The sequence below is a fragment of the Vombatus ursinus genome, unplaced genomic scaffold, assembly GCF_900497805.2.
Source record: "Vombatus ursinus unplaced genomic scaffold, bare-nosed wombat genome assembly UNPS02010822.1, whole genome shotgun sequence".
NCBI classification, from domain to species: domain Eukaryota; kingdom Metazoa; phylum Chordata; class Mammalia; order Diprotodontia; family Vombatidae; genus Vombatus; species Vombatus ursinus.
Window position 1 is genome coordinate 1,902,647 of NW_020950600.1, and position 24,782 is coordinate 1,927,428.

The window sequence follows — 24,782 nt, forward strand, 5'->3', positions numbered from 1 at the left end:
CTAACTCCCAAGCTTCTTACTCCCCTCCCAAACTTCCTTGGGGGTGCAGGCACCCTCCCTCCTGATCCTGTTCTCACTGTCTCTTTTTTCCTGCAGACAAGGACAGCCCTTTCTATTACGGTAAGAACTTCCTTGGTTTTGCCCACCCAGGGTCCTGGGGTGAAGAGGATGGAAACTGCTTGGAGCAGTGCAGTCTGGAGGAGAGGTGAAAGAGAGACAATAGCTGTGGGCTGGGGAGAGGAAATTCCTGCCTTGAGGGAGCTTACAGTCCAGATGAAGCGACAAGGCCCAGAGGGAAAGAGAAAGAATACTTAGAAATTCACATGTCATCAAAATAGAAAGGGATATGTGGCCAGCTGGGCTTTGACTCAACGGTGGCTTCCCTGAGAAGGTGAGCTGGCCTCTGCGGAAGGGGAGGGAGGCTGCCAGATGTCGATCGTCTCTGCCTCTCTCCCACAGACTGGCACAGCCTACGTGTGGGTGGCTTGATCTGTGCTGGGATCCTGTGTGCTGTGGGCATCATCGTCCTCATGAGTGAGTCTGGGGCATTAAGGAGGAGAGAGGATCTGGGAAGCTGAGGGGGCAGTGACCCTTCCTTGGGTCACTTCCCTTCATCCTCTTCCTTTCTTCTTTCTCATGCAGGTGGCAAATGCAAATGTAAATTCAGCCAGAAGCACGGGTAAGGAAAATGGAGGCCCCAGTCCTTTTACCTGTTCTGCTCCCAGAGTCTGTGGCCCCATGGGGGACCCAAATCCTGGTGGCTCCGCAGACCCATCCTCTTACATTCCCTCTCCATGGAAACATTGACTGTAATGAACAGTTTAAAGGGAGATTCCCCTTTTGTCGGGAAATGTTGATGGCACAAGGGACCCCAAATTCCTAATGCCCCTAACCCTTAGCATTATTTAGTGAGGTCTGATGGGTCACAAGGAAGATTCCTTTTGGGTATGGGTTGGATCAGAGTGCCACTCAGATCCCTTCGCGCTTTCAAAATCGGTGATTTGGGGGATGCCTGTCTGAGGGAACTGGAAGGAAGCACGGTGGGGTTGGATCTATGTCTGAGCTGCTTTCCTATTCCCACCCCCTTTCCCTTCTCTATAACCCCAGGGCAGGAGAAATCCCACCAGCTGGGATATGTACTTCCAGTCTAGCAGGGTTTATCTGGAGAGGAATGGAATGGAGACATGTATATGTAAAGACAGAGAAGGAAAAGTGAAGTAATGAGTTCAGAAACTAGAAGATCTAATCTTTCTCTCCTCTACTCCTCACCCTTCTAGGCCCCGCCAGTAACTGCTGAGGTGGTACCAGCCTCCCGGACCCTGCAGACCCCTTCTTTCTTCCCTAGGAAAGATGGGTTCCTTCTTTCCCTGTCTTCGGCCTTACATCACCTACATCTTTGCCCTTCTGCCCACTGCCAATGCTGACCCATCATCTCTCTGGGAGCCTGTCCCCAGGTGGAAGAAGGGGTTTTTTACATTTATTTTTGAGTTAAGCCATTCCAAGATCTTCACCACAAGATGTCCTAGAAGCGGCTGCTGAGAGGGAGAACAGAGTGGATGGGGGTGGAAAGGGATGAAACCCTGTGGAACTTAAGGAGGAGAGAGGATCTGGGAAGCTGAGGGGGCAGTGACCCTTGCTTGGGCCATTTCCCAAGTGGGCTCAGGATCACATAAACTCCTTCTCTCTTAAATTCCGTTGTTGGGAAGATGATGTTTGGCTTCCACTTTCTCTGACAGCCCCTAAAAAGAGTGGCCCCCAAACCCCGATGCTGGAGTTTATCAAGGCAGAGTCCATCCTGGGCCCTGGTTGGCCCTCCTCCACCAGTGTAAGTTTGCATCAGACCCCAAGCTTCCCACAATAACCCAGGAAAGACAGCTTGGCTAAGCTCTGACAATAACCTACCCACAGGAACTCAGGTCTGACCCCAAAGACCCCCAGTATACACTATGCCAAACCTTAACCATTTATTCTATCCCACCATATCTTCCCCTAGGACCCCAAAGACCCAAGGATCCCCTGTACTGTAGGATACCCTCCTGTGGTCCTGAAAGATCCCAAGGGTCCACTTTCTCCTTGCGTCTTCAAACCTGACGACACCCTCTGCCAGGAAGGGCTCCCCATCCCTGTATGTGTGGAGGCCCCCTGTGCCCACCCTCTTCTTGCTGCTCCTGGGTTGCTCCCTTCTAAGATTCTGGGTACCTGAAGTTACCAGTTGCCACAACACAAATGGCCCTCAGTCCTGAGTAGCCCTCAGGACCTCAGCCAAAATGATGCTTGTCCTTTCCCACCTCTTCCCTGTGCATGTGCCCTGCCCTGCAGACTGGCTCAGGCCTCTATGGGAGGGCTCATGGGGGGCATGGTTAGGAGGAGAATCTTGACTCTGGGAGTAGTGATCAAGGCTTGGCTGTGGAAAGGATGGAGTGGGGGAAGGCAGAAAAAACCTAAAGTGGGGATGGGGTATCTCAGGTTACCCACCTTCCCCTAGCTCTCCAAGCACAGAATACCCTCTCCCAAAGCCCCTGCCCATGATCCCCTTCTCCCCTCCTCTTCCCACCCCTTCCCATATAACACTTCTCCCCTATACACAAGCCCCTATCCCACTCATAAACCTCCAACATGGCTCTCAGCCCTTCCCATACAGCAACCTCTGTACAAAACATTTCCCACCCCATGTAACAGCTCCTCCCCTCCCCACACTCACTTCCTACCCAGCCCCCTCCTCCCCTCACCCCTACACATTCAACACCCTCTTCCCCTACATGTGAAAACATTGTCTCTCCTCACTACTACACCTGTCCCACTCCTCAGGACGTATGTGCCCTCCCTTTTCCTGATGTGCCTTTCCTTCCTTTCCCCCATCACCCCTTATCCACACATAGCACCCCTCTTCCTTTTCCCCTCTCACTCATAAACCACCAGTGTCCCCTCACAGCAAAACACTCTAGAAACCCTCAACATCAGCCATTTCTCAACTCAAGCCCGAGAAACATTTCTGGACCTCTACTCCAAGCTCCTCTCTTCTGCCCCCCTACCCTTTCCACATATAAAAACAACCACTCAGGTTTCTGTGCTTGAAGATTTACAAAGCACTTTCCTCACAACACCCCTGTGAGGTAGGGGCACAAGTGGGATAATCTTCATTTTACAGATCTGGAAACTGAGGCATGGAATAATTAAATGTGCCCAGAATCACACAATTTGGTGTGTGAACAGGATTGGAACTGAGCTCTCCTGGTTCCAAGTCCAGAGTTGGCCACATTGGTCCATCATTGCCATTTCTCCGGCTCCTGGTGCCTCTACCCAGTTGCCACCATGTCAGGGGCAGCTTCCTGCTTATTGGGGTGCTCTGGACTCAATATGGGGTTTCTCAGGAGGTCAGGTCCCCTCAGTGGCCAGGAGGGTCAGGGTCATTGTCTGGGCCAAGGGCTCAGAATCTGAGATTGTCCTGCGAGATGGTCCCAATAGACTTCTGGGTCATGGGAGTTAAAGCAGGAAGGGTCCTTAGAGATTATCCAGTCCAACTCCCTGCCACTATCTACCCATTTTATAGATGAAGAAACAGGCTCTGCAATAACAGAGCAAAGAATGGAACCCAAGTCTTCTTCAAACACGGAGTTTTCCTCCAAGGAATACCTCCTCAGCCCCATCGTCACTCCGCTTTCAAAGACTCACAAGATGCTAGAACTGGAAGGCGGCCTTTAAGGCCTTTTAGTTCAACCCCTTTGTTTTTCCCAAGAAAGGAAATAGGCTGAAACAAGCCAATGGTCTTGCTCAGTATATTAGATGTGGCTCAGCCACTGTAAGTCTCCTGACTTCCCAGCCCCAGGCTCTTTCCTTGTGGAGATGCTGCCTGTCAGTCACAAGAGTTTCCAGCCCCACTGGGAACATGGGACAAGAAGAGGGGGTCTTCATCCCTTCCTAGTCAGGCACTGAGGTCCTGGATGAGATGCTGGTAGACTTGGGTGGGGCCTTTGAAGTTGGCAGTGAAGAGAAACCTTCGGCCAGCCACAGAGATGAAGGAGAAGGCCCGGGGCGCTGAGGGCACTGGGGGCCCCAGCTCCTGCAGAAGCTTCAGGCGCCCCACGTCCGGCTCATATTGGAACACCAGGCTATAGGTGAAGTCACTACCCAGCAGGACTAGCTGATCCCCAGCGATGAGCAATGGCTGGAAGATGAGGGAACCGCGGGATGGCAGCACCTGTAGCAGCCGGAACATGGAACCATCCCAGCGCATCACCTGCAGAGGTGGAGTTCAGGGTTGGGAGGCAGCAGCCTAGAGGGCCCCCTGCCCTCAGGGCTCTGGGAGTAGAGTGGGGGGGATGAGTAGCATTCCAAGGTTGTAGGGAAGGTTCTAACCAATCCTGCTCTCCTATGCTTAGATCATTTGGCTTCCTTCAAGACTCAGCTCAGTGTCATCTTGTAGGAGGCCTTTCCTGGGCCCCCCAGGCACTAGTCCTGTCCTTCTAAGCCTACCTAGTATTTACCCTGTATGTATGTGTTGAATGTAAGCTCCTTGAGGGCAGGGAACATTTTCACTTTTACTTTGTATCCACAGAGATGAGCACAGTGCCTGGCATGTGGTCAATGTTTAATAAACTGCCAGGCACTACAGATACAAAGACAAAACAAAATAAACAAACAAACAAAAACAACAGTCCAGCAAGGCTTTCCCCTGCGCCAGGGGCGGGGAACCTTCGGCCTCAAGGTCACATGTAGCCCTCTAGGTCCTCAAGTGCGGCCCTTTGACTGAATCCAAACTTCACAGAACAAATCCCCTTAATAAATGGATTTATTCTGTAAAACTTGGATTCGGTCAAAAGGCCGCACTTGAGGCCCTAGAATTCCACATATGGCCTCAAAGCTGCAGGTTCCCCACCTTTACCTTCGGCCAAGTCCCGTCCATCCTTCTTCTGAAATGTCTCTCCCATCTGTCCCTAGTTCAGGCCATCATCCCCTCTTGTCTGGAATTTTTTGTTTGTTTTTTAAGAGACAATCAGGGTCAAGTGAATTGCCCAGGGTCACACAGCTGGTTAATGTCCCAGGTCAGATTTGAACTCACATCCTCCTGACTCCAGGGCTGGTGCTGTATCTATTATGGCGCCACCTACCTACTCCTCTTGTCCAGATTATTACAATAGCCTCTTAACTGATCTCCCTGCCTCCATTCTCTCTTCATTTCCCATTCATACTTCACTGGCCTCTCTGGTCATCTTCCTGACCCAATCACCACTCTGCTCAAGAACTTAGGATAACCATAGGGAATAATAGGTATTATTATCCCCCATTTTATAGATAAGTCCAGTGAGGCTCTTTCAAAAACTGTATTAGAAGCAGAGCTGAAAGGTCCAGGCTCCTCATTCTGTAGAGGAGGAAAGTGAGGAGTAGGAGGTGAGATGTCTGGCCCAGAATCACCCAGCGATAAGTGGAACAGTCGAGATTCCAGCCTCCACAGGCCAGCCGCTCTGCGACATAACCTTGTCTCCAGTACGAGACCGAGGCCAAGCTTCTTTGCTCAGAAGCCTCCTCCATCTGCCCCTGACTTCCTCTCCAACTTTTTCTCCTACAGATTCCCCTCTTCCATCCAAATCAGACTCTTCCCATCCTCCAAACCTGTTCCTACCCTCAAGCCTTTGCTTGTGCTATCAGTCCACTTGGACCTCCCCTCTCTTGGTGTCAGGGCTGGCTCATGTCCCAGCTGCTCCTGGATGCCCCTTTCTGCAGCCCCAAGGCCCTTTTCCTTCCTCTGAGCACCTTCGGTTCATACCATATGGTGAGGTCCTAGATCATTTCCTTGCGCTTTGCATGCTGAAGTCCAGCCTCCCCAGCAAGCCCAAGTTTCCTGGGGTCAAGGATGACTTGTTCTCCTGGCAGGCCCCATCTTCAACATTCCACCCTTCCCCCAGCTCAACCAAGCAAAGGGTGTGAACCTCAATAAAAGCCTAAACCTGAACTGACCTTCCTCTCACCTCCCCAGCCCCGTCCACAGCCATCCATCCATCTAATGTGTCCCTTCTGCTGTTGAGGGCACTCATCCCCAGTTCAAAGCCTGAAGTTTCTCCCATTGCTAAGCCATCTTTAGCTGATCATCCCAAAGCTCAAGTCTAATGACATCAATAAACTAGAGTGACTTCTTATTACCTTTAGAATAAAGTACGACTCCAGTGTTGGACATAGAAAGTCCTTCACAAGTCTGCTCCAACCTGCCAGTCAAGACCTTGCACGTCACTTCCCTCCATCCATACGATGGTCTAGCCAATCTGGCCTTCCTTACTGGTATTTTTTTTGTTTTTTTGTGAGGCAAGTGGGGTTAAGTGACTTGTCCAGAGTCACACAGCTAGGAAGCATTATGTGTCTGAGGCAGGATTTGAACTCTGGTTCTCCTGACTCCAAGGCTAGAGCTCTATCCACCTGCGCCACCCAGCTGCCCCCCCCCCAATTCTTTAAATCCTTCCCCCCATCTGGGTCTCAACTTCCTTTAAGGCTCAGCTATCCCTCCTGTTGCTAGTGTCTTCTCCTTCAAAACACATTGTATCTCTTTTATATATGTATATATATTTATAGATGGGTACCACACTGGGCTTGGAGTCAGGAAGACCTGAGTTCCAACTCTGCCTCACATATTCACTAGCTGGGTGACCTTGGGCGAGTCACTTAACCCATTTACCTCAGTTTCCTCAACTGTAAAATGGGCATAAAAATTGCATCTACCTCCCAAGATTGTTGTGAGAATCCAATGGGATATTTGTAAAGGATTTGGTACACAGTAAATACTTAGTGAATGCTTATCTCCTTCCTTCTAAATTAACCTCTCTTAGCTTCCATTTCCTCATCTGTAACCTGGGGGTACTAACAGTACCATCCTCCCAGGACTGTTGTGCTCATCAATTGGGAAAATATACATATGGCAATTAGCAAACCTTAGAGTGCTTATAAATGCTAGCTGTTATTGCTACTCTATGAACACGGTGAATTCCCCATTTAGATTTGGGTTGTGGGCAGGGAGGGTTTTAGCCTTTTGTCTTTTATCCTCGGTGCTTGGCATACAGTAGGTGTTTAATGAATGCTCCTCGATTGGTTGATGGTGTAACCGGTCAGAAATGGGACTGGGGGCACCAGTGGGAGGGTTATGAGAGTAGAGTAAGGAGGAAGGGGGATGGGTTCTGGAGCATTGAATCAGATCTGGGGGCTTGGCACCAAGGGGTTTGAGGAGTAAGTCTCTTGATCCTAAAATTTTGATCTTGAAAGGACATTAAAATCATAAAGTAAGAGCTGAAAGGGGCCTTGGAGGCTGTGGAATCCAAGCCACTCGTTTTACAGAGGAGGAAACTGAGGCTCAGATTGGTTAAGCAGGCCATCCTCTCCAACCACCTCTTTTTTTTTTTTTTTTGATGGGGAAACTGACGCAGAGTGGCTGTGACTTGCCTAGGGTCACACAGCTGGCACGTGTCTGAGACAGGATTCGATCTCCCCCCCCCCCCCCCGCCAGGTCCCACCCCCACTCCAAGGCGGCTCCCCTTCCCTCCCAGGAGAGCCAGGTCCACAGACAGGTCAGGTGAGTGAGCGGCCGCCTCGGAGCCCCCCACCCCGGGGCCCTCGGCTCGGAGTCCTCACCATGGAGTCGCCCAGGTAGCGGGTCAGGCAGACGAGCACGTCTCCGCCCACCTGGAAGTGGCGGGTGGCGTAGACGTCCTCGGCCTCGGGCACGTCGGTGCGCCGTGAGAAGCGGCCGCGCTGCCAGCGGTAGAGGACCGGCCGCTGCGAGGCGGAGGCGAGCAGCAGGTGCGGCTCCCCGGCCAGCTCCAGGGGCTCGGCGTCCGTGTCTCGGTGCCACGCGTGCAGGCTCTGGCGCGTGTAGAAGCCGTGGCCCGGCCCGTCGCGGCACAGCAACGTGGTGCGGCCGGCCTTGGACACCTCGGCCACCACGAAGCACGGCTCCCCGTCCAGCCACAGCAGCTCGGCGTCGTTGGGCTTCAGCAGCAGCTCCGGGGCCAGGGCCTGGGACGGCGACAGACGCAGCCCCCGGCTCGGGCGGGACCACAGCTGGGATCCCCCCCACAGCCGGGCCACCAGCACGAAGAGCCGAGAGCCTAGCACCAGGGGCTTACAGGCCACCACCGACGGCGCTGGCGGGAGGGGAGGGGAGGAGGGCACGTCACGGGGGGCGCCTGGGGATGGGGGTGGGGGGATCCGGGGCAGGGGACACGCGGCAGGGCCATGCCTGCGAAGGATGGGGGGCTCAGGCGGGCAGAATCTGAGACGGGGAAGGAGGGGAAGGGGCTGGAGAGGGGGAGGGGCGGCGTCGGGGATCAGGATCTCACCCGGGATTTCTTCATCAGGCCGGAAACGCTGCAGCATGTAATCCCAGACCAGAAAGAGGCATCTGCCGGCAAAGGGCTGGGCCAGTACCACGTGCGGCTCCCCCAGGTAGGAGAAGGTTTCCACACCAAGCGCTGGTTCTCCTAGGGTCTGGAACCAGGACAGCTCTAGGAATAGGACAGAGGGAGGATTCTGCTCAGTCTCGGCTTCCAGAAAAACCTGGGAAGATTTGCCTGAACTGATGCAAAGTGAAATGAGCAGAACCGGAAGACTACTGTACACAACGGTGAATGACTTAGTTGTTCTCAGCAATACCATGATCTAATGCAATTCCAAAGAACTCCTGGTGAAAAATGCTATCCACCTCCAGAGAGGGAACTGATGGTCTCTGAGTGTAGACTGAGGCAGACTTTTTTATTTTATTTTATTATTCTGGGGCTTTTTGGCCTCGATTTTCTTTTGCAACATGGCTAATATGAGCATGTTTTGCATGACTTCACGGGAATAATCCATATCAAATTGCTTGCCTTCTCAAGGAGGGGGGAGGGGAAGGAAGGGAGAGAATATAGAACTCAAAATTAAAAAAAAATAGAATGCTAAACATTTTTGTTTACATGTAATTGAGAAAAAATAAAATAAAAATTAAATGTAGAAAAAAAAAAAAGAAGTTTTTGCTCAGGCAACAGGAAACGTCAGCCTCTGCTCCCCAGACTCACTGGATATTTGCACCCTGCCAGCCAGGCAACGTGGCCTCCTTACTCCCAACAGTCCATCTCCCACCTCAGTGTCTTTGTACTGGCTGTCCCCCAGGTACTCCCTTCTTATCTCTGTCTCACAGGGTCCCTCTGTTCCTAGGAGATACAGCTGAACTACCATCTTTCCCATAAGGCCTTTTCTGATGCCCTCACCTCTCAAGTACAAGGGCCCAACTGCCTTTAATGACACACTTTACAATAAGATACGGATATATATATATATAATATGTATATAGTAATACATAATACATATACAAATATATTTATTAGCTTTAAATTTGCCCCTCATATATTTTATATGTACTCATCTCTCCCATGAACATGCAAGCTTGTTGTGACTAGGGATTGTTTCATTCTTTGTATGTCTGTCCCCAGTGTCTAACACAGTACCTGGCATATAGTAAGAACCTAGTGGGTTAACCAAATAACCACTCTGGCCTGCTGGCTCCCAGTCCCTTCACAGATGCTGATATCTAGCCCCTTGGCCTGTGGGCCTTTCAGAAACGAAGTAATCCTGTCCTTTGGCCTCTGCTACCCTCTGGTCCCAGCCATATCTCTCCCCTCCCCATAGAGTGTAAGCTTCTTGAGGGCAGAGTTGGTTTTTTTTTTCTTTGTGGACCCAGCAAAGTGCCTAGAACTTTGGTTTAGGGACCTCATCCTGAGGAAATTTCCATCCATCATTGCAGATGGCATCTATTCTGCAACTTAAGAGTCTTAGAAGGGGCAGCTAGGTGGCGCAGTGGATAGAGCACCGGCCCTGGAGTCAGGAGGACCTGAGTTCAAATCCGGAATCAGACAAACGCTTGACACTTAACTAGCTTGTGACCCTGGGCAAGTCACTTATGTTCTAAGACTCTTTGTTGTTTTTGTTTTGTTTTGTACCCTGGGCAAGTCACTTAACCCCAGTTGCCTAAAAACAAAACAAAACAAAACAAAAACAACAAAGAGTCTTAGAGTTGCTTAGAACATAAGTGACTTGTCCAGGGTCACACAGCTAGTGAGTATCTGAGGCCTCATTTGAACTCAGGTCTCCCTAACTCCAGGCCCAGCACTCTATCCACTGAGCCACCCAGCTGCCTCAGCATACCCCTAGGGAATCAATCAACAAGCATTTTTAAGGGCTCACTAGGTGCTGGGCACTGTGCCAAGAGGTGAGGATTAAAAAAAGGCAAATGTCAAAAAAAAAAAGGGTTAGGGTTAAAAAAAAAAAAAAAGGAAATGTCCCTGCCGTTAGGGACCTTCCATTCTAATAGAGGAGATGTGGGGTACATTAATAGGTGTGTGTGTTAGGCACTTGTAAATGCCTGTTGAAGGAACATGCCCCAATCTTTTCTTTCTGGTCTCTGGCATTGGACCTTGCACTCCCTGGAAAGGCATACCCACAGTCCTGCAATGGAAGGTGTCTGGGTCCAGGTGCTGGAGCTGCCTGTTGGCTAAAGGCGTGGGCCCTGCACAGGCTCCAACTCCCACGCTGGCGTTCACTCGGGGCAGCCACAGGACCAGCCATAACAGGCGGCAGTCACAGAGGAACGGGTTTCCCCGAAGATCCCTGGTGGTGAAAATAAGAGAAGTCCAAATTCCTCCCACTCCTCTAAGCCCCAGCTGATGGATTCCACCTTTGATGATCTGGGACTTCTGATTCAGGTGTGGGAAACCTGCAGCCTTGAGGTCACGTGTGGCCTCAAGGCTGCAGGTTCCCCACTCCTGGTGGGTTCATAGAATTTAGAACTGGAGGAGACTTTAGAGACGAGCTTAATTAATTCAATGAGGAGCAAACAGTTTCGGAAAGCTCGGGAGATTGGCCCAAGATCACAGAAGTAGTAAATGATGGAAATCAGGTTTGAACCCAGAACCTCTGACTCTGCCTACCCTGGGTGGCATATTTTAGCCATGTGCTCAAACTGTCCACCTCTGGCTTACTCCCCTTCTGTGTCCCTAACCCTGTCTCTTCCAGAACCACAGAATTTCCAAGTGGGAATGGACTCCAGATCATAATTATTCCGAGCTGGACCATGTTGCTGAGAAGTGATCTTTTAATTTCCCCTTAAAGGTCTCCCAGTGATGGATGAACTCACTACTTCAAGGCAGCCTAGAATTATAAGGTCATAGATGCAGAGCTAGGAAGGACCTGAGAGGCCAAAAAGTTAGGTGACTTGTCCAAGTTCACACAGGCAGAAAGTGAAAAAGGTGGGATTTGAATCCAGACCCTTTGACTCCCAAGTCTGTACTCTTTCTGCAGCCTCCTCTTTGTGTACGGTTCTCTCTCTTCCTTTCACATCCCCAGCTTCTGACTCTTCCCTCTGGAGCTAGCAATTTTCTCTACCCTATGCCCACTCCCCTCCCCATTCCTGGAAGTTGGGAGACTCATGGGAGGTGCCCCCTTCCAGTTCCCACCTCAACCTACTCCTCCCGTACCCTTCCCTGTGGCTCACACATGGCTCAGGGTCTCCAGTCCTCGGAACAGGAACTTGGGCAGGGTCTGTAGATGGTTATTGGCCAAACTCCTGGGATGCGGAGAGGGAAGTAAAAGGGATGGTGACACACATTTAAAATCACTTCCTTCCGACAAGGCCTTGGGGCATGGAGCAGGGGCTGGTCAGGCCAAAAGGAATCAAAGGGGACCCTGGGGTGGGAGTAACTCCAGAGTGGTGGGGAGCATTACTTCAAGGGAATTTCCATGTCACAGACATGTCAAGTGGTTGCTGGGGGAGGGGAGATGCCATTGGCAAGAAGGGGAACACTCACAGGTGTGTGAGGGATCTCAGCCCCCGGAGGGCATTCTTGGAGATGGAGCTGATGTGATTGTCTTCAATGAACCTGGGGGAGGAGAGGGGGCCCCAGGGGTAACCCCAGCCTCAGGGACCCATCAGCAGGCCCCCCGGAAGCCTCGTCCCATAAGGCAGGTGGGGCCAGAGACCTCCTTTCTGTTTCGAAGTTGGGGTGACTAGAGCATAGAAAGGCAAGTTGACCGGTCTGGGGTCACATGGAGAGTCAGCAGTGACCCGGGGAAGCCTTCAGTTCAGACCTCTTCTCCCCACCCCTCCACTCCGGAAGGTAAGGGGAGCTGGGGAGGCATCATTTCCCCAATTCTCAGTTCTCCCCTCTGAGCCCATGCAGCCCCCAACCTCCTCAGCCCAATCTCTTTCCTCCCCCCAAGTAATCCCCGATCCCCCCACCCCAGAGGCCCCACTCACAGATACCGCAGATAGGAGAGGCCAGCAAAAGCATCATCTCCAATCACAGAGAAGGTGTTGGCTGTGAGGAGACTGTGAAGGAATTTAAGATTGGGGGTCCCAGCTCGGGACTAAGGCGAAGAGGGCTCTGTGCTCCTCCTCTCTCTCATTTCTCCTCCTCCCCCCTCCCACTCCAATCTGCTAGACCCCAGCTCCCCCTCCCCCACACACTTTGGCCCTTCTCCAAAGACACATTATTAGCCCCCCCTACTCCCCTCCCTTCCTTCCCACTCTCCCAGCGCTTGGTTTCTGTCTGTCCCAGAGTCCAAGACAGCTTACAGAAGGTGCAGGGAGGGGGTCTCCAGGAAGCTGCCAGAGGTAAGGTGAGTCACTTCAGATCTTACCAAAGACCTAAGGGCATGCAGAGGTAACCTGGATCAGCCCTTCAGCCGATCGGGCTTCCTTGCTCCCGGCTCTCCTGTAAGGACCCAAGCATCTAACGCCACTCAAAGATCCACGTATCTCTTGCCTATCCTTTGAGGGACCCAGTCCTGGCCTGTATCTGCCCTATGCCCTCCCTCTCCAGGAGCTAGCTCTCATTCCCCATTCTTCCATGGATCGTGGGTCCCCCCAGCCGCAGCCTCAGATAGCTATCTCCTGTTCCCCATTCCTCCACGGACTCTGGTGTCCTAGCTGCTGTCCTCCACCTCAGGGATGCAAGTATCCATCCCCCAGTCCCGGGGGCCACACCCCCAACTGGGCCATTGGCTTTGGGCAGACTCACAGGGACAGCAGGGTAGGGGGGAAGCCTTCGGGCACTTTGGGGGAGCCGTTGCACAGGGCACTGTCTTTGGTACAGGAACAACTTGGGGGGCACTTCCCCTTGTGTGGTTCCCAGGCTATCCCCGCCCCCCCTAACAGCAGTAGCAGCAGCAGCAGCAGCTTGGCTCCTTCCAGGCCCCCCATGGTGTCTCAACAACCCTGGGCTGGTGGCCCAGGCTGGTCCAGGTCTCTGTCTGCCGCTTCCTTTCCTCCCCCTTGAAGCCCAGGCCTGTCAGGCAGGCTCCCTAAAGCACCCCAGCCTTCGGGCTCTGCTCTTCCCTCGTTCTGCTCCCTTCCCCCACCTGGTCCTTCCCAGCCCACGTTTCCTCCTGCCTCCGGATCCCAGCCTCTGCCACTGTCTCCCTCCCTGCCCACCCCAGCTCTATCTCCCACAGCCTCTGCCTCTGTTTCTGTCCGTTTTGCTCTGATTCGGTCCCTCTCTGACTCCCTTTCTGGTGCCTTCGTCTCTGGCTCTCTTTGCTTCGCTGTGCCTTTCCCGGGCTCCCTCTGTCTCTGGGCCCCGTCTCTCCCTTACTCCCTCCTCCAACCCTTTTCTCCCCTGGGGTTGGGAAAGGGACTCAGTATCAGGCAGACGTTGGGGTTGGGGGGAGGATGTTGGAGGGTGGAAATCTGGAGGGGGAGGGTCAGAGACCATTAGGAAAGACACCGCCTCCAGGGAGGGGATAGGATGGAACCCACCCCCACCCGCCAAGCAAGAAGAAAAAGGGGCCTGACCAAAGGAGGGTCAGGCTGGAGGCCTGGGAGGCTAGGGGCTGGGTGGGGTGGGGTGGGACCAGAGAACCAGATGCCAGGGTTGCAGCAGAAAGGGCCAGAAAGGAGTGTGTGTGTGTGTGTGTGTGTGTGTGTGTGTGTGTGTGTGTGTGTGTGTGTAGGTGGGATGTGTGAGAAGGGAGGGGAGGAGCAGACACAGCAGGAAGCAGATGCCTGGGTCCCCTGTGGGGGGCAGGGGGACAGGGCCCACAAACTGACACCCGGACTCCAGAGCACCCCTCTGCATAAAGTTTCTGAAAGTGCTTTCTAAAGTGGAAAGTGCTTTGTACAACTAGAACGGATAGTTGAGATAAACGTCATCCCTTTCTCAGCTCCAGCCTCTGGACAGAAGCCATCCTTGAGCCCTCCCTATTATGGGGAGGGGCACAGTGTGAGCTGGTGGGGAGTGACTTCGGACACCCTAGAGTTTTTCAGGGTGAGGCCAGACCCAGCTAGAACTGCAGCTCCAGGTTGCCCTCTGCTGGACAGTGCTGGGACTGAGCTCTCTTCCCCCAGCCCTTCCAAGAAAAAACAAAACAAAATGAGAAAGTTGAGAAAGTCTGAGCACGGAGCCGGAAGGGCTCAGCTGGGAGCAATTCTCCAGCTTCTGCCCAATGTGGGGAGAGAGCCCTGAGCAATCCAGCCTCGGACACTTACTAGCTGTGTGACCCTGGGCAAGTCACTTAACCAATCTGTGTCAGTTTCCTCATCTGTCAAATGTCAACAGCACCTACCTTTCCGGGTTGTTGTAAGGACAGAATGAGGTCCTATTTGTAAAGTGTTTTGTAAGCCTTAAAGCATTATGTAAGTGTGAGATTGTTTTATTAACACAAGCCACCCCACTTCTCTATTATTTTAAGGATGGATTTAGAGCCAGAAGAGACCTTAGAGGTCATCTAGTCGAACCTCCTCATTATACAAATGAGGAAACTGAGGCTTTGAAAGAGACAATGACTTGTCTAGGGTCACTCAGGTAGTCAGTGGCTGAAGCAATATTTGACCCCGGGTCCTCCTGACTCCAAGGCCAAGACTGTGTCCATTGTTCCAAAGCACCCTTTCCCTGCATCTACCCCTGAGAGGGATCAAGTGCTGTTATACGTATTTTAATTTTATCAAATATTTCTCGTTTCTGAGAGTGAAGTGAACAGCAGGCTGCCCTAGGTGTCAGGAAGACCTGAGTTAGAGTCCTGTTTCAACATAGGCTGGACAAGTCACTACCCCTTGCCAGGTGAGCGGCTGATCAGCATACAGTAGGAGACAGAGCTCTGGGCTTGGAAGAACTGGGTTTGAATCCCACCCCGGACATTTACTGGACAAATCATGACCTCTCTGTGCCTCCATTTCCTCATCTCTAAATCCATGCTCCTGGGAGCTGAGATATGTATTCGTAGAAGGAGTTCCCACACAGAGAGCTTCATACACAGATGAAATCTTGGGTCTGCACTCCCACTTCTCAAAATTAATGAGGAAATAGACTGATGATGTGATATTCCTAGAGTCACATGCTTTGGCTCCTTATTTAGGGAAAATTGGATATACCACAGATGCAAGGAACAGCTTAAGGCATAAAAGTAGCATAGTATAGTGGAAAGAGTATGGAGTTGTAGGTTCAAATTCTCCCTCAGCCACTCACTACCAGTGTGATTTAAGGCAGATCACGTTATTTCTTTGAGCCTCATTTTTTAAAAAAATAATTAATTAATTAATTTTTAGTTTTCAACATTGACTTCCATAAGATTTTGAGTTTTAAATTGGGCCTCACTTTCTACATCTGTTAAATGAAGGGGCTGCCTCAGGTCCATGATAACGTCTGTGGTCTTATGAATAGAGAGGTTTGCAGAATGTTAGAAATGGAAAGGACCTTCCATATCACTAAACAAGTAAATATTTATTAAGTGTTTATTTATTATTTTATAATTTTTCTTATATTTATTATTTTATAATAATAAATATAAATATAAAAATAAATAATAAATAAAAATATTTATTAAGTTGTGCCCAGCACTGGGCTAAGTGCCAGGGATACAGAGAAAAAGCAAAACCAGTCCCTGCCTTGAAGGAATTTATGTTCAAGTGAGGAAGACAGCATGATCATAAATAGGTATATAGCATAGAAAAGGTCATTTGATTTATCAATTAAGAGATCATCGTTGATTCTGCAGACAACAGTTTTCATTGAATGGTAAGGTAAGAAGCATATACATGTATATGAATATATACACACACACACATATAATACACATATATAATATACACACATATATCCTTTCCTGTTGCTGTTTCTCTCTTTTTCTTGATATATCTATAGAGAGTGCAATGATTTGCAGTTTCACGTACAATCATATTTTTATTATGCTATGTTATGGAAATGCTTGTTTCACTCCATAAATTAAAATTAAAATAAATAAATGCTGAAAAAGAATATGTATACATATGTATGTACACATACACATATATGTGTGTATGTATACATATATATATATGAGAGAGGGAAAAGAGAGAAGAAAGTCAGAGGGGGAAGCAGAGACAGAAGGCAGAGACATAGACAGGACAGAGAGAGACAGAGAGACAGAGAAAGAGAAGAAAGGCACACAGACATAGAGGAGAAAGAGGAGAGAGAGGGAGACAGATTGACAGAGGCAAGGCAGGAGGAAGGAAGGAAGGAAGGAAGAAGAAGGAGGAGGAGGAGGAGGAGAAAGGCATACAGATGGACAGAGGAGAGAAAAGAGAAAGTGGATAGGGAGAGAAAGTGACTGACAGAAGAGAGAGAGTAGGGAAGGGGAGGGAGAGGGAGGGAGAGAGGGGAAGAGAGAGAGAGACAGAGACAGAGAGAGAAGGTACAAGGTAACCTTGGGAAATTACCAACACATGGAGTGACCAGGAAGGGTCTCTTACTGGAGCAGCTCTTGAACCAAGTGTTGAAGGAAGCCAGGAATTCTACAGGTGGATATGAGCAGGGCGTTCGAGGCAGGGGGCACAGGCGATACAAAGGCTCAGAAGCAGGAGATGAGAGGTCCCAAGAGTGTGAACTGGGGTACTGCCCATGGAAGTGGAAAGAAAGGGACAAATGGAGATGAAGTAGAGAAAAATGACAAAACATTGGATATGTGCAGTGAGGGAGAATGTGGAGTTGAGGAATAATATGTCCAAGATGCAAGCCTGGGTGATTGGAAGGCCAGTGGTCAGTAATAGGAGTTTGGGGAGAAAGTTCTGTTTTGGAATGTTGACTCTGGGATGTCTCTGGGATGTCCAGTTTGAGCTGTCCAAAAGGCAGTCAGCAGCATAGGACCGGAGCTCAGTTGAGAGGTGGGCGTTGGATAAATAGAACTGAGAGTCAGCCATCTAGAGATGCTACTAGGATCTATAGGAGTCCATAAGGATACCAAGTGAGGTAGTATAGTGGGAGAAGAAGGCCCGGGACAGAGCTTTGACGAGAAGACACCATGGATGGCTGGCATGGATGGACAGCCAATAAGAGAGGAGGGGTCAGACATGGAGAGGAAGACCAGGAGAGAGCTGTGCGGAAAAAAGAAAACCAGAGAAGAGAGTATCTGTCTGTGTGATAATGTCCAAAGGCTGCAGAAATGAAGGAGGAGAAGGCTTGAGGAGGCCGTTGGACTTGCCTGTGGGAAGATGATTGGTAGCTCTGGAGGGAATGATGAGGCCAGAAACTAGATTCCCAAGGTTTCAGCAGAGCTGAGAGGTGAGGAAATGGAGGCTCCCATTGTAAATGGCTTTCTTCAGGAGTTTGGCTGGGATGTAAAGGCTAGGTAGCAGAGATGGTTGCATGAAGGGCAGTTTTTGTAAGGATGGGGGAGATGTGGGCAGGTTTGTAGGTGGCAGTTAAAGACTGAAGAGATAAGGAGAAGCATGAAGATTAGAAAGGCAGACTGAGAGTCACAATAATCTGCCTGAGAAGTTAGAAGGGGATGGAATCAAGGGTGACCATCTTCTCAAAAAGAAGGGTCAGCCACGTCTTCGTAAGACATAGAGATGAAGAAGGAGATGGCGGAGGACGGTGTCCAAGGGATGGGGCAGCTAGTGGATAGAATGCTGGGCCTATAGTCAGAAAGACCTGAGGTCAAATCCGGCCTCAGAATCTCAGTAGCTGTGTGACCCCGGGCAACTTACTTCACCTGTTTGCCTCAGTTTCCTCATCTGTAAAATGGGAATAATAATAATACCACCTACGTCCCAGGGTTATTGTGAGGATCAAATAAGAAAACTGTAAAGTGCTTAGCACAGTGCCTGGCACATAGTAAGCACTATATAAATGTTAGCTATTATAATTTTTATGTGAGATGTTACATTGCTATTCATCCTTCATGCTTGAAGGGACCCAGTGACATCAGGAGGGTGATGATGTCTTGGCTTGCATGTGAATTGGATTGAAGTAAGGCAGGGCTGAGCAAAGTCATCAGCCCCACTCTTTCCTCCAGAGTCATTGAAGTCCAATAGCAAGACAAAAGTCAAGAGGATTGGAGATGGCCCAGGATATACTGGGTGACCTTAGCCTTTCTAAATTAAGGTCTTTCTGGGGCAGCTTGGTGGCGCAGTGGATGGAGCACTGGCCCTGAAGTCAGGAGGACCTGAGTTCAAATCCAGCCTTAGACCAATCACTTGACACTTACTAGCTGTGTGACCCTGGGCAAGTCACTTAACCCCAATTGCCTAAAAAAAAAAATTAAGGTCTTTTCCAGGTCTCCGTCCATCTGAGGCCACGTCCATTCGATGACTAAGGAAGAGGAGAGAAGTGTGAACTCTTCATGAGTGGCTTCAATTGAGCAGGGAGGAAGAAAAGGCCAAGACCTCAGCTGAAGGAGAGGTCCAATGGGAGACTTTTGGGGAGACAGAAGGCTTGTAATAGCTGCTGTGGTGATTGGGACAAAAAATGGGGGAGGGGAGAGGAGGATGATTGCCTTGCTTCAGTGAGGGCCCCCTTGAAATTAGATAGCATAATTGTATAGTGCACCCAGTTAGCAGGATTGTATTAGGTCAGAGTTTCTCTGGCCTTTTTTGTATCAGAACCCAAATTATTGAGGATCCTGCCCCCAAGAACTGTGTTTATATGGGTTATACTCATGTATATTTACCATACTGGAAGTTAAAATGCCTTAGTATTATTATAAAAAGTTTTTACTTCAAGGCCCCCCTGAAAGGGCCTAGAGGACTCCTAAGGGTCCCCAGGACCATACTTTGAGAACCACTGTAGTTACAACAACTAGCTTAAACGTCTCATTTTAGTCAATAAGTCAACAAGCATTTATTAAGCACTTACTGTATGTTAAGCACTGCATTAAGTATTTACCAAATACGAGTTAAAAACAGGCAGTCCTTGCCCTCAGGAAGCTTGGTTGGTTGTCTGCCCTTCCTTCTAGAAGACAACCGAAATGACATCACCATGCCAGAGTCAAGGTACAGTGTGTCCGACCAGTACAAGCTCTGAATGTTCTACCACAAATCAGGCACAAATAGTTTGTGCAAACCTTTGGGGCGGATTCTCTAAGTTTGTGTATCTTGCATTTCTCTGGAGCTACTTCAATTCTGTTTTGCTTATAGAGCACAGCACCTTCTCTGATGAGGGCATGCCATGCTGGTCTGTCCTATGCCAGTGACTCCCATGTCACTTAATCAGTTCCAAAGTTCTTAACAGAGACCTTGAGAATGTCCTTGTATCACTTCTCCTGACCGTCATGTGAACACTTGCCCTGTGTGAGTTCTCCATAAAATAGTCTTTTTGACAAGCGCACATTTAGCATTCAAACAACATGGCCAGCCCATCGGAGTTGCCCTGTCTGCAGTAGAGTTTAAATGTTTAGTAGTTTAGTTTGAGAAAGGACCCCAATGTCTGGTATCTTATTCTGCCAGGTGATCTTCAGAATCTTCCTAAGATAATTCAAATGGAAGCAATTCAGTTTCCTGGCATGGTTCTGGTATACTGGCATACAGGCATACAACAATGAGGTCAGCACAATGGTTCTGTAGGCCTTCAGTTTGGTAGTCAGTCTAATACTTCTTCTCTCCCACACTTTCCTTTGGAGTCTCCCAAACACTGAGCTAGCTCTGATAATGCATGCCTCAACCTCATCATCAACATGTACATACCTGGAAAGTATACTGCCAAATGAATTTATCCACAGCATTCAGATTTCTCCATTTGCTGTAACCGATGGTTCCATGTTATGGACAATGTGGTGGTAGCTGACGGAGCACCTTTGTTTTTTTGGTGTTAATTGTTAGGCCAAAATTAGCACAAGCAGCAGAGAATTGATCCATACTTCGTTGCATCTCAGCTTCAGAGGCTGCATTGAGTGCACAATGAACAAAAAAATCACATACCAGCTCTCCCTCCACTTTAGTCTTGGCTTGTAGCCTTTTCAAGTTGAAGAATTTACCATCAGTGTGGTAGCTGACCTGATGCCATGTTCATCCTCATTGAAGGCATTTGACAGCACGGCTGAAAACATCGTACTCAAAAGCATGGGAGCAAGCACAGTCTTGCTTCACTCCATTGATGACTGGGGAAGCTCGAGAGCGTCGTCCGTCATCCAGAAGCCAGGCAAACATGATGTCATGAAATTGATGTACAATATTGATGAACTTCTCTGAGCAACCCAAGTTTGACATAATTTTCCGTAAGCCCTTGTGATTGACAATATCAAAGGCCTTGGTCAGATCTACAAACGTATGTGCTCAAGGAGCTTACGTTCTAATGAAGGAAGACAATATATAAAAGACAGCTGAAAAGCTTCCGGGTGGGGGCTATGTAATGGAGGCACGGTGGTGAACAAAAGAATGAAGGGTGACTGATCAGGGTCCCTTTCCAAAATGGAGATGCTTGGAGGAATTTGCCAATGGGAGAAAGGGGTCACAGGGGAGAGGTGAAAGGCAGCTGGGGCATGGTGGTGACATCTACCATTTTACAAAGGAGGAAACTGGAGATGGAAAGTGACTTGAAAGTGCCAGAATGGATATAGAGAGCACCAGACTGAAGAATCCTGCCTCCCATGCTTATGAGTTGTGTTTCCACAGATAAGTCATTTTACTTCCTAGCCTCAATTTTCTCATATTTAGAATGGAGTTAATAATTCTTGTACAACCTACCAGCTTGTCATGGGGCTTTAAAACAAATGCAAATTGAAGTTAGCCCTTTGGTTGTTCCTGGAGTTCCCAGAGAGAATTATAATGGTGGAGTGGGGATAAGAATAAGTTTCCCCCAATGTTTGTGGTTGTTGTTGTTTGGTCATGTCTGACTCTTCTTAACCCCATTTGGGATTTTCTTGGCAAAGATACTGGAGCAGTTTGCTATTTCCTTCTCCAACTCATTTTGCAGATGAGGAAACTGAGGCAAATGAGGGAAGTGACTTGCCCAAGGTCACACAGCTAGTGTGTGTCTGAGGGTGGATTTGAACTCAGCAAGATGAATCTTCCTGACTCTAGGCCTGGTATTCCATCCACCGAGCCACCTCGCTGGCCTCCTACCAAGGAGAGCTCCACACAAGGGTGGGCTTGAAGAGGGAGTTCCCCTTCACTGGAGGTCTTTAGTTACCACGTCTCTGATGTTGTGGGTGGGATTCCTGACGCCTTTTTTAGTCCTGTCTAGCTCAGAGACTCTGTCAGCTACTGTAGACAACTTGAGCCCCTCAGGGTTAAGGTCCTGAGATCCCAGGATTTAGAGAGGGAACCTTAGAGACCATCAGGCTTGATGCCCTCATGTGGTGGAAAAGGAAACTGAGGTCCAGAGAATTCTAGGGGCTGTGCTCAACGCCACATTAGGAGCAAGCAGCAGCCCTCGGGTTTGAATTAGGAGTCAAATCAGATCTTCTGACTCCCCCAGATTTCTATGTGCTTGATCCTAGACCATGACAGTTTCTAGCCCTGGTGGAGGGCTTTGAATGTGTGATGGTAACTAGGTGGAATGAACCCAGGAAGGCTTCCTGGATGGTGAAGGTGGTGGAAGTTACAGCCAGAGTTGGAAAGGTGGGAGGAGGACCATGGATTGGAGAACAGTTCTAGCATCCAGGTGGCCATGTCCCAGGCCCAAAGCTTCTTTTCCCCTCCTGGGTTGTTCAAACATTAAGATGATCATTAACCAGGGCTGGTCAGTGACCCTGGGAGTGATCTGGGACAGAAGGGTAGGAGGGGTCCTGCCCCAGAGCTGAGTCCAAATGGGACCATGCCCAGGCCCACAGGTGATCCAACATCCATATGTGAAGGCAACAGGGGACGTGCCTCAGGATGGGGTGGGGACCTGTCCTGTTTCCCCTGGGGAAGCAGCAAAGACCTGACCAGAACCAAGTTAACCCAAAAGCTGGCCTTGGGGGCAAAGGAGGGTGTCACAAGAGAGGGGAGCCTCAGGTTGGGCTGTGAGACCAAGAGAGGTGAAAGGTTTAGGAGCCAGGGGAGCTGCTTATGAGTATTGGCCTCTCTGTGTGTGTGTGAGAGAGAGAGAGAAAGAGAGAGAGAGGGAGAGAGAGACAGAGAGACAGAGACAGACAGAGACAGAGACAGAGAGAGGGGGACAGAGCGCTGCAAACTTATGAAGTTAAGTGGTACAGTGCCAGGCTTGCAGTTATTAAGCCTGAGTTCAAATCCTGCCTTGGACACTAACCTCTGTTTGCCTCAATTTTCTCAACTGTAAAATGGGGATAATAACAGCACCTACCTCCCAGAATTGGTCTGAGGATCAAAGGAGATAATAATTGTAAAGCGCTTAGCACAGTGCCAGGCACGCAGTCAGCACTATAGAAATATTAGCTGCTATTATCATTATCATTATTATTACCACCATGCCTCCCTATGTTCACTTGTTTCTGGGTGTCCATGTGTTGGCATGTCTGGATATTAACGTGTCTGAGGGTGTGTCTGGAGGAGTCTTCAAGTCTTGGTGGTTATAATAAGGTGAAGAACTGAGGCACCCAGACCAGGCAAATTCCTGGTCTAAGGTCATGTCAACAGAGACACAGAGAACATGAATCATAACCTCAGGTCTGGGGGGGGGGGGGAAGGCAATGATTGATTTTCATGACACTCATAGGAATGAGGCAGTTGGGTGGCGCAGTGGACAGAGCGCCGGACCTGCCCTCAGGAAGGCTCTTCTTTGTGAGTTCAAATCTGACCTCAGACACCTACTAGCCGTGTGACCTTGAGCTAGTCATTTAACCCTGTTTGCCTCAGTTTGCTCATCTGTAAAATGAACTAGAGAAGGAAATGGTAAACCACAAGAAAACCCCAAATAGGGTCAAGAGGAGTTGGACACAACTGTAAAACAACTGAACAACAAAATAGGACTGAAGCTTCATATTTGGGATAAAGTAGACCTCCCCTAATTGGGGGTGGGGGAGAGTGTCAAAGGCACTAGCTTGGAGGAGGAATGTAGATGAAGGGGAAGCCACCAGCTCTCCTCTGATCAATCTCGGCAGGCTTTTGGGAAGAGGTGAGGGGATTCTCAATAGCTGCTAGAACATTCAGAGAGATTTCTCTTGGAGAGGCCCGGGGAGGGGGGTTGGTCTGGCCCTATCAGCCTAGCATGAGGTAGACCTGTGTGTGTCTTCCTATGGCCAGAAACTGTAGCCCAGTCTCCACCAGACCCCACTATCCCCCTTTGCTGGCCTCCTCCCATGTGGGTGCCTGCCAGTAGCATATTTCACCCTTGTTTGCGAGGAGAGAGTTAAGCTAACGGGCCCTGGGCTCGCTCTGGCCGGGGGCCTCGCCCTCCCCAAGTCCCCCGCCCCCTGGCCTCCCTCCAGCCTGGGCTCCAGTTACAGCGCCTGGGGAGGAGAAGGGAGGGGAGGAAGAGGAGGAGGAGGGGGGCGGTGCATCCAGGCCCAGGGGGTCCTCAGCACAGCCTTCGGGACCCCTGAACACAGACAGCCTAGGATCGAGTACTGGTCTGTTTGGGGTGAGCTTTCCCCCAAGCCCCGGAGGTTTCCCAGCCATGATTTGCCCTTTCCCCTGGCTCGCCCTCTGGTTTGGGGGGGAGGGGGTTCCTATTTTGGGAGCAGAGAGGAGAGAATGTCCTGGGCCAGTATGGGAGTGTGTGAAGGAGTACAAGTGAAGTGGGATGATGGGGGTAGGGTGGGGGGTTACCGTGGGTCTGCTTTACCTCGCCTGGCTTTGGGGCTCCTGCTGGAGGGGCTGGAGAGAAAGAGAGGGGATTCTGCTGTTATCTCCTCTGCCCCCCTGACTGGTCTGAGGGCTAGGGAGTAACAGCGGTATGTGTGTGTTTGTGTGTGCCCGAGGAGCCAGGGGTTTGGGCTGTATCTTAGCTACGGAGGAGAGGGGAGAGCTTAGAGGCACCCCCCACATACACACCCCACCCTGGAACGTTGGGCAAGGATGTGACCGAGGGTTACCAGTCTACCCCGGGCTTACCTTGGGCAGGGCTGTTGGGTCAAGCTATGTGCTGGAGTGACTCTGTGTGTGTGTGTGTGTGTGTGTGTGTGTGTGTGTGTGTGTGTGTGTCCCTCTCCCTAACTGGACACAGCTAAGCTTCTCTACCCCAAAAGCTGCTCAGGCTGGCTCTTCCAGATGTAGTTGGGGACAGAGTTCTGTGGGTCTGTTTGTTCGACTGTTCTAGAAATTCCCCGAGAGTTTGTTTTTGTCAACAATGACACCCCTTGGCAAAGTACAGCTGTGCATCAGAGTGGGGGGTGGGGTGGGGGGAGGAGTATGTGCTGGAGCTGACTAGGCTCCCCCTGTCAGTCACTGCATCCCCCTCCCTGAGCGTGGCTGGGTGTCCCTCTGCCAGTTAGAGGGAAGGACAGGGTGCGGTTGTCATGGCTACATAGGGAGGCAAATTCCTCTGGGGTGATGCTGGAAATATTTATACTCCTGAGTCCCATGCCCAAGGGTCAGGCGAGGGTTAGGCAGGATGCCAGGGACGTTACAGTGGCAGAGAATGGGTTATGGAGTGTGTGACCTTGTGTGTGTGTGTGTGTGTGTG

General features: G+C 50.1%; 2 protein-coding genes across 3 annotated transcripts in view; one reads left to right on the forward strand and one right to left on the reverse strand.

Moving 5' to 3' along the window:
• Positions 1-1,530: 1,530 nt before the first annotated feature.
• LGI4 (leucine rich repeat LGI family member 4) lies at positions 1,531-13,354 on the reverse strand. Its single transcript, XM_027855541.1, has 9 exons — positions 13,029-13,354; positions 12,584-12,655; positions 12,266-12,337; positions 11,817-11,888; positions 11,504-11,575; positions 10,451-10,620; positions 8,319-8,483; positions 7,612-8,123; positions 1,531-4,237 (listed from the first exon to the last, which is right to left on the reverse strand). Exons 1-9 carry the CDS (start codon positions 13,208-13,210, stop codon positions 3,923-3,925), a joined length of 1,632 nt encoding a protein of 543 aa, XP_027711342.1. The 5' UTR covers positions 13,211-13,354; the 3' UTR covers positions 1,531-3,922.
• Positions 13,355-23,622: 10,268 nt separating this feature from the next.
• LOC114038254 (phospholemman-like) overlaps positions 23,623-24,782 on the forward strand; it is a 4,761-nt gene continuing 3,601 nt past the window's right edge. The window contains exon 1 of one of the 2 annotated variants that reach the window (XM_027855487.1): positions 23,623-23,738. The gene's annotated coding sequence lies outside the window, so the exon portion shown is untranslated. The remainder of the gene's footprint in view (positions 23,739-24,782) is intronic. The other variant, XM_027855486.1, reaches the window with a different exon arrangement.

Bases quoted from the DNA above. Each gene is read 5' to 3' on its own strand.
- LGI4 (XM_027855541.1), bottom strand. From the start codon at position 13,210: ATGGGGGGCCTGGAAGGAGCCAAGCTGCTGCTGCTGCTGCTACTGCTG. The intron at 12,656-13,028 runs GTGAGTCTGCCC...GCATGCCCTTAG, and splicing joins CCCCCTACCCTGCTGTCCCT to GTCTTTGGTAAGATCTGAAG. The intron at 8,124-8,318 runs GTGAGATCCTGA...CCCTCCCGCCAG, and splicing joins GCCTGATGAAGAAATCCCGG to CGCCGTCGGTGGTGGCCTGT.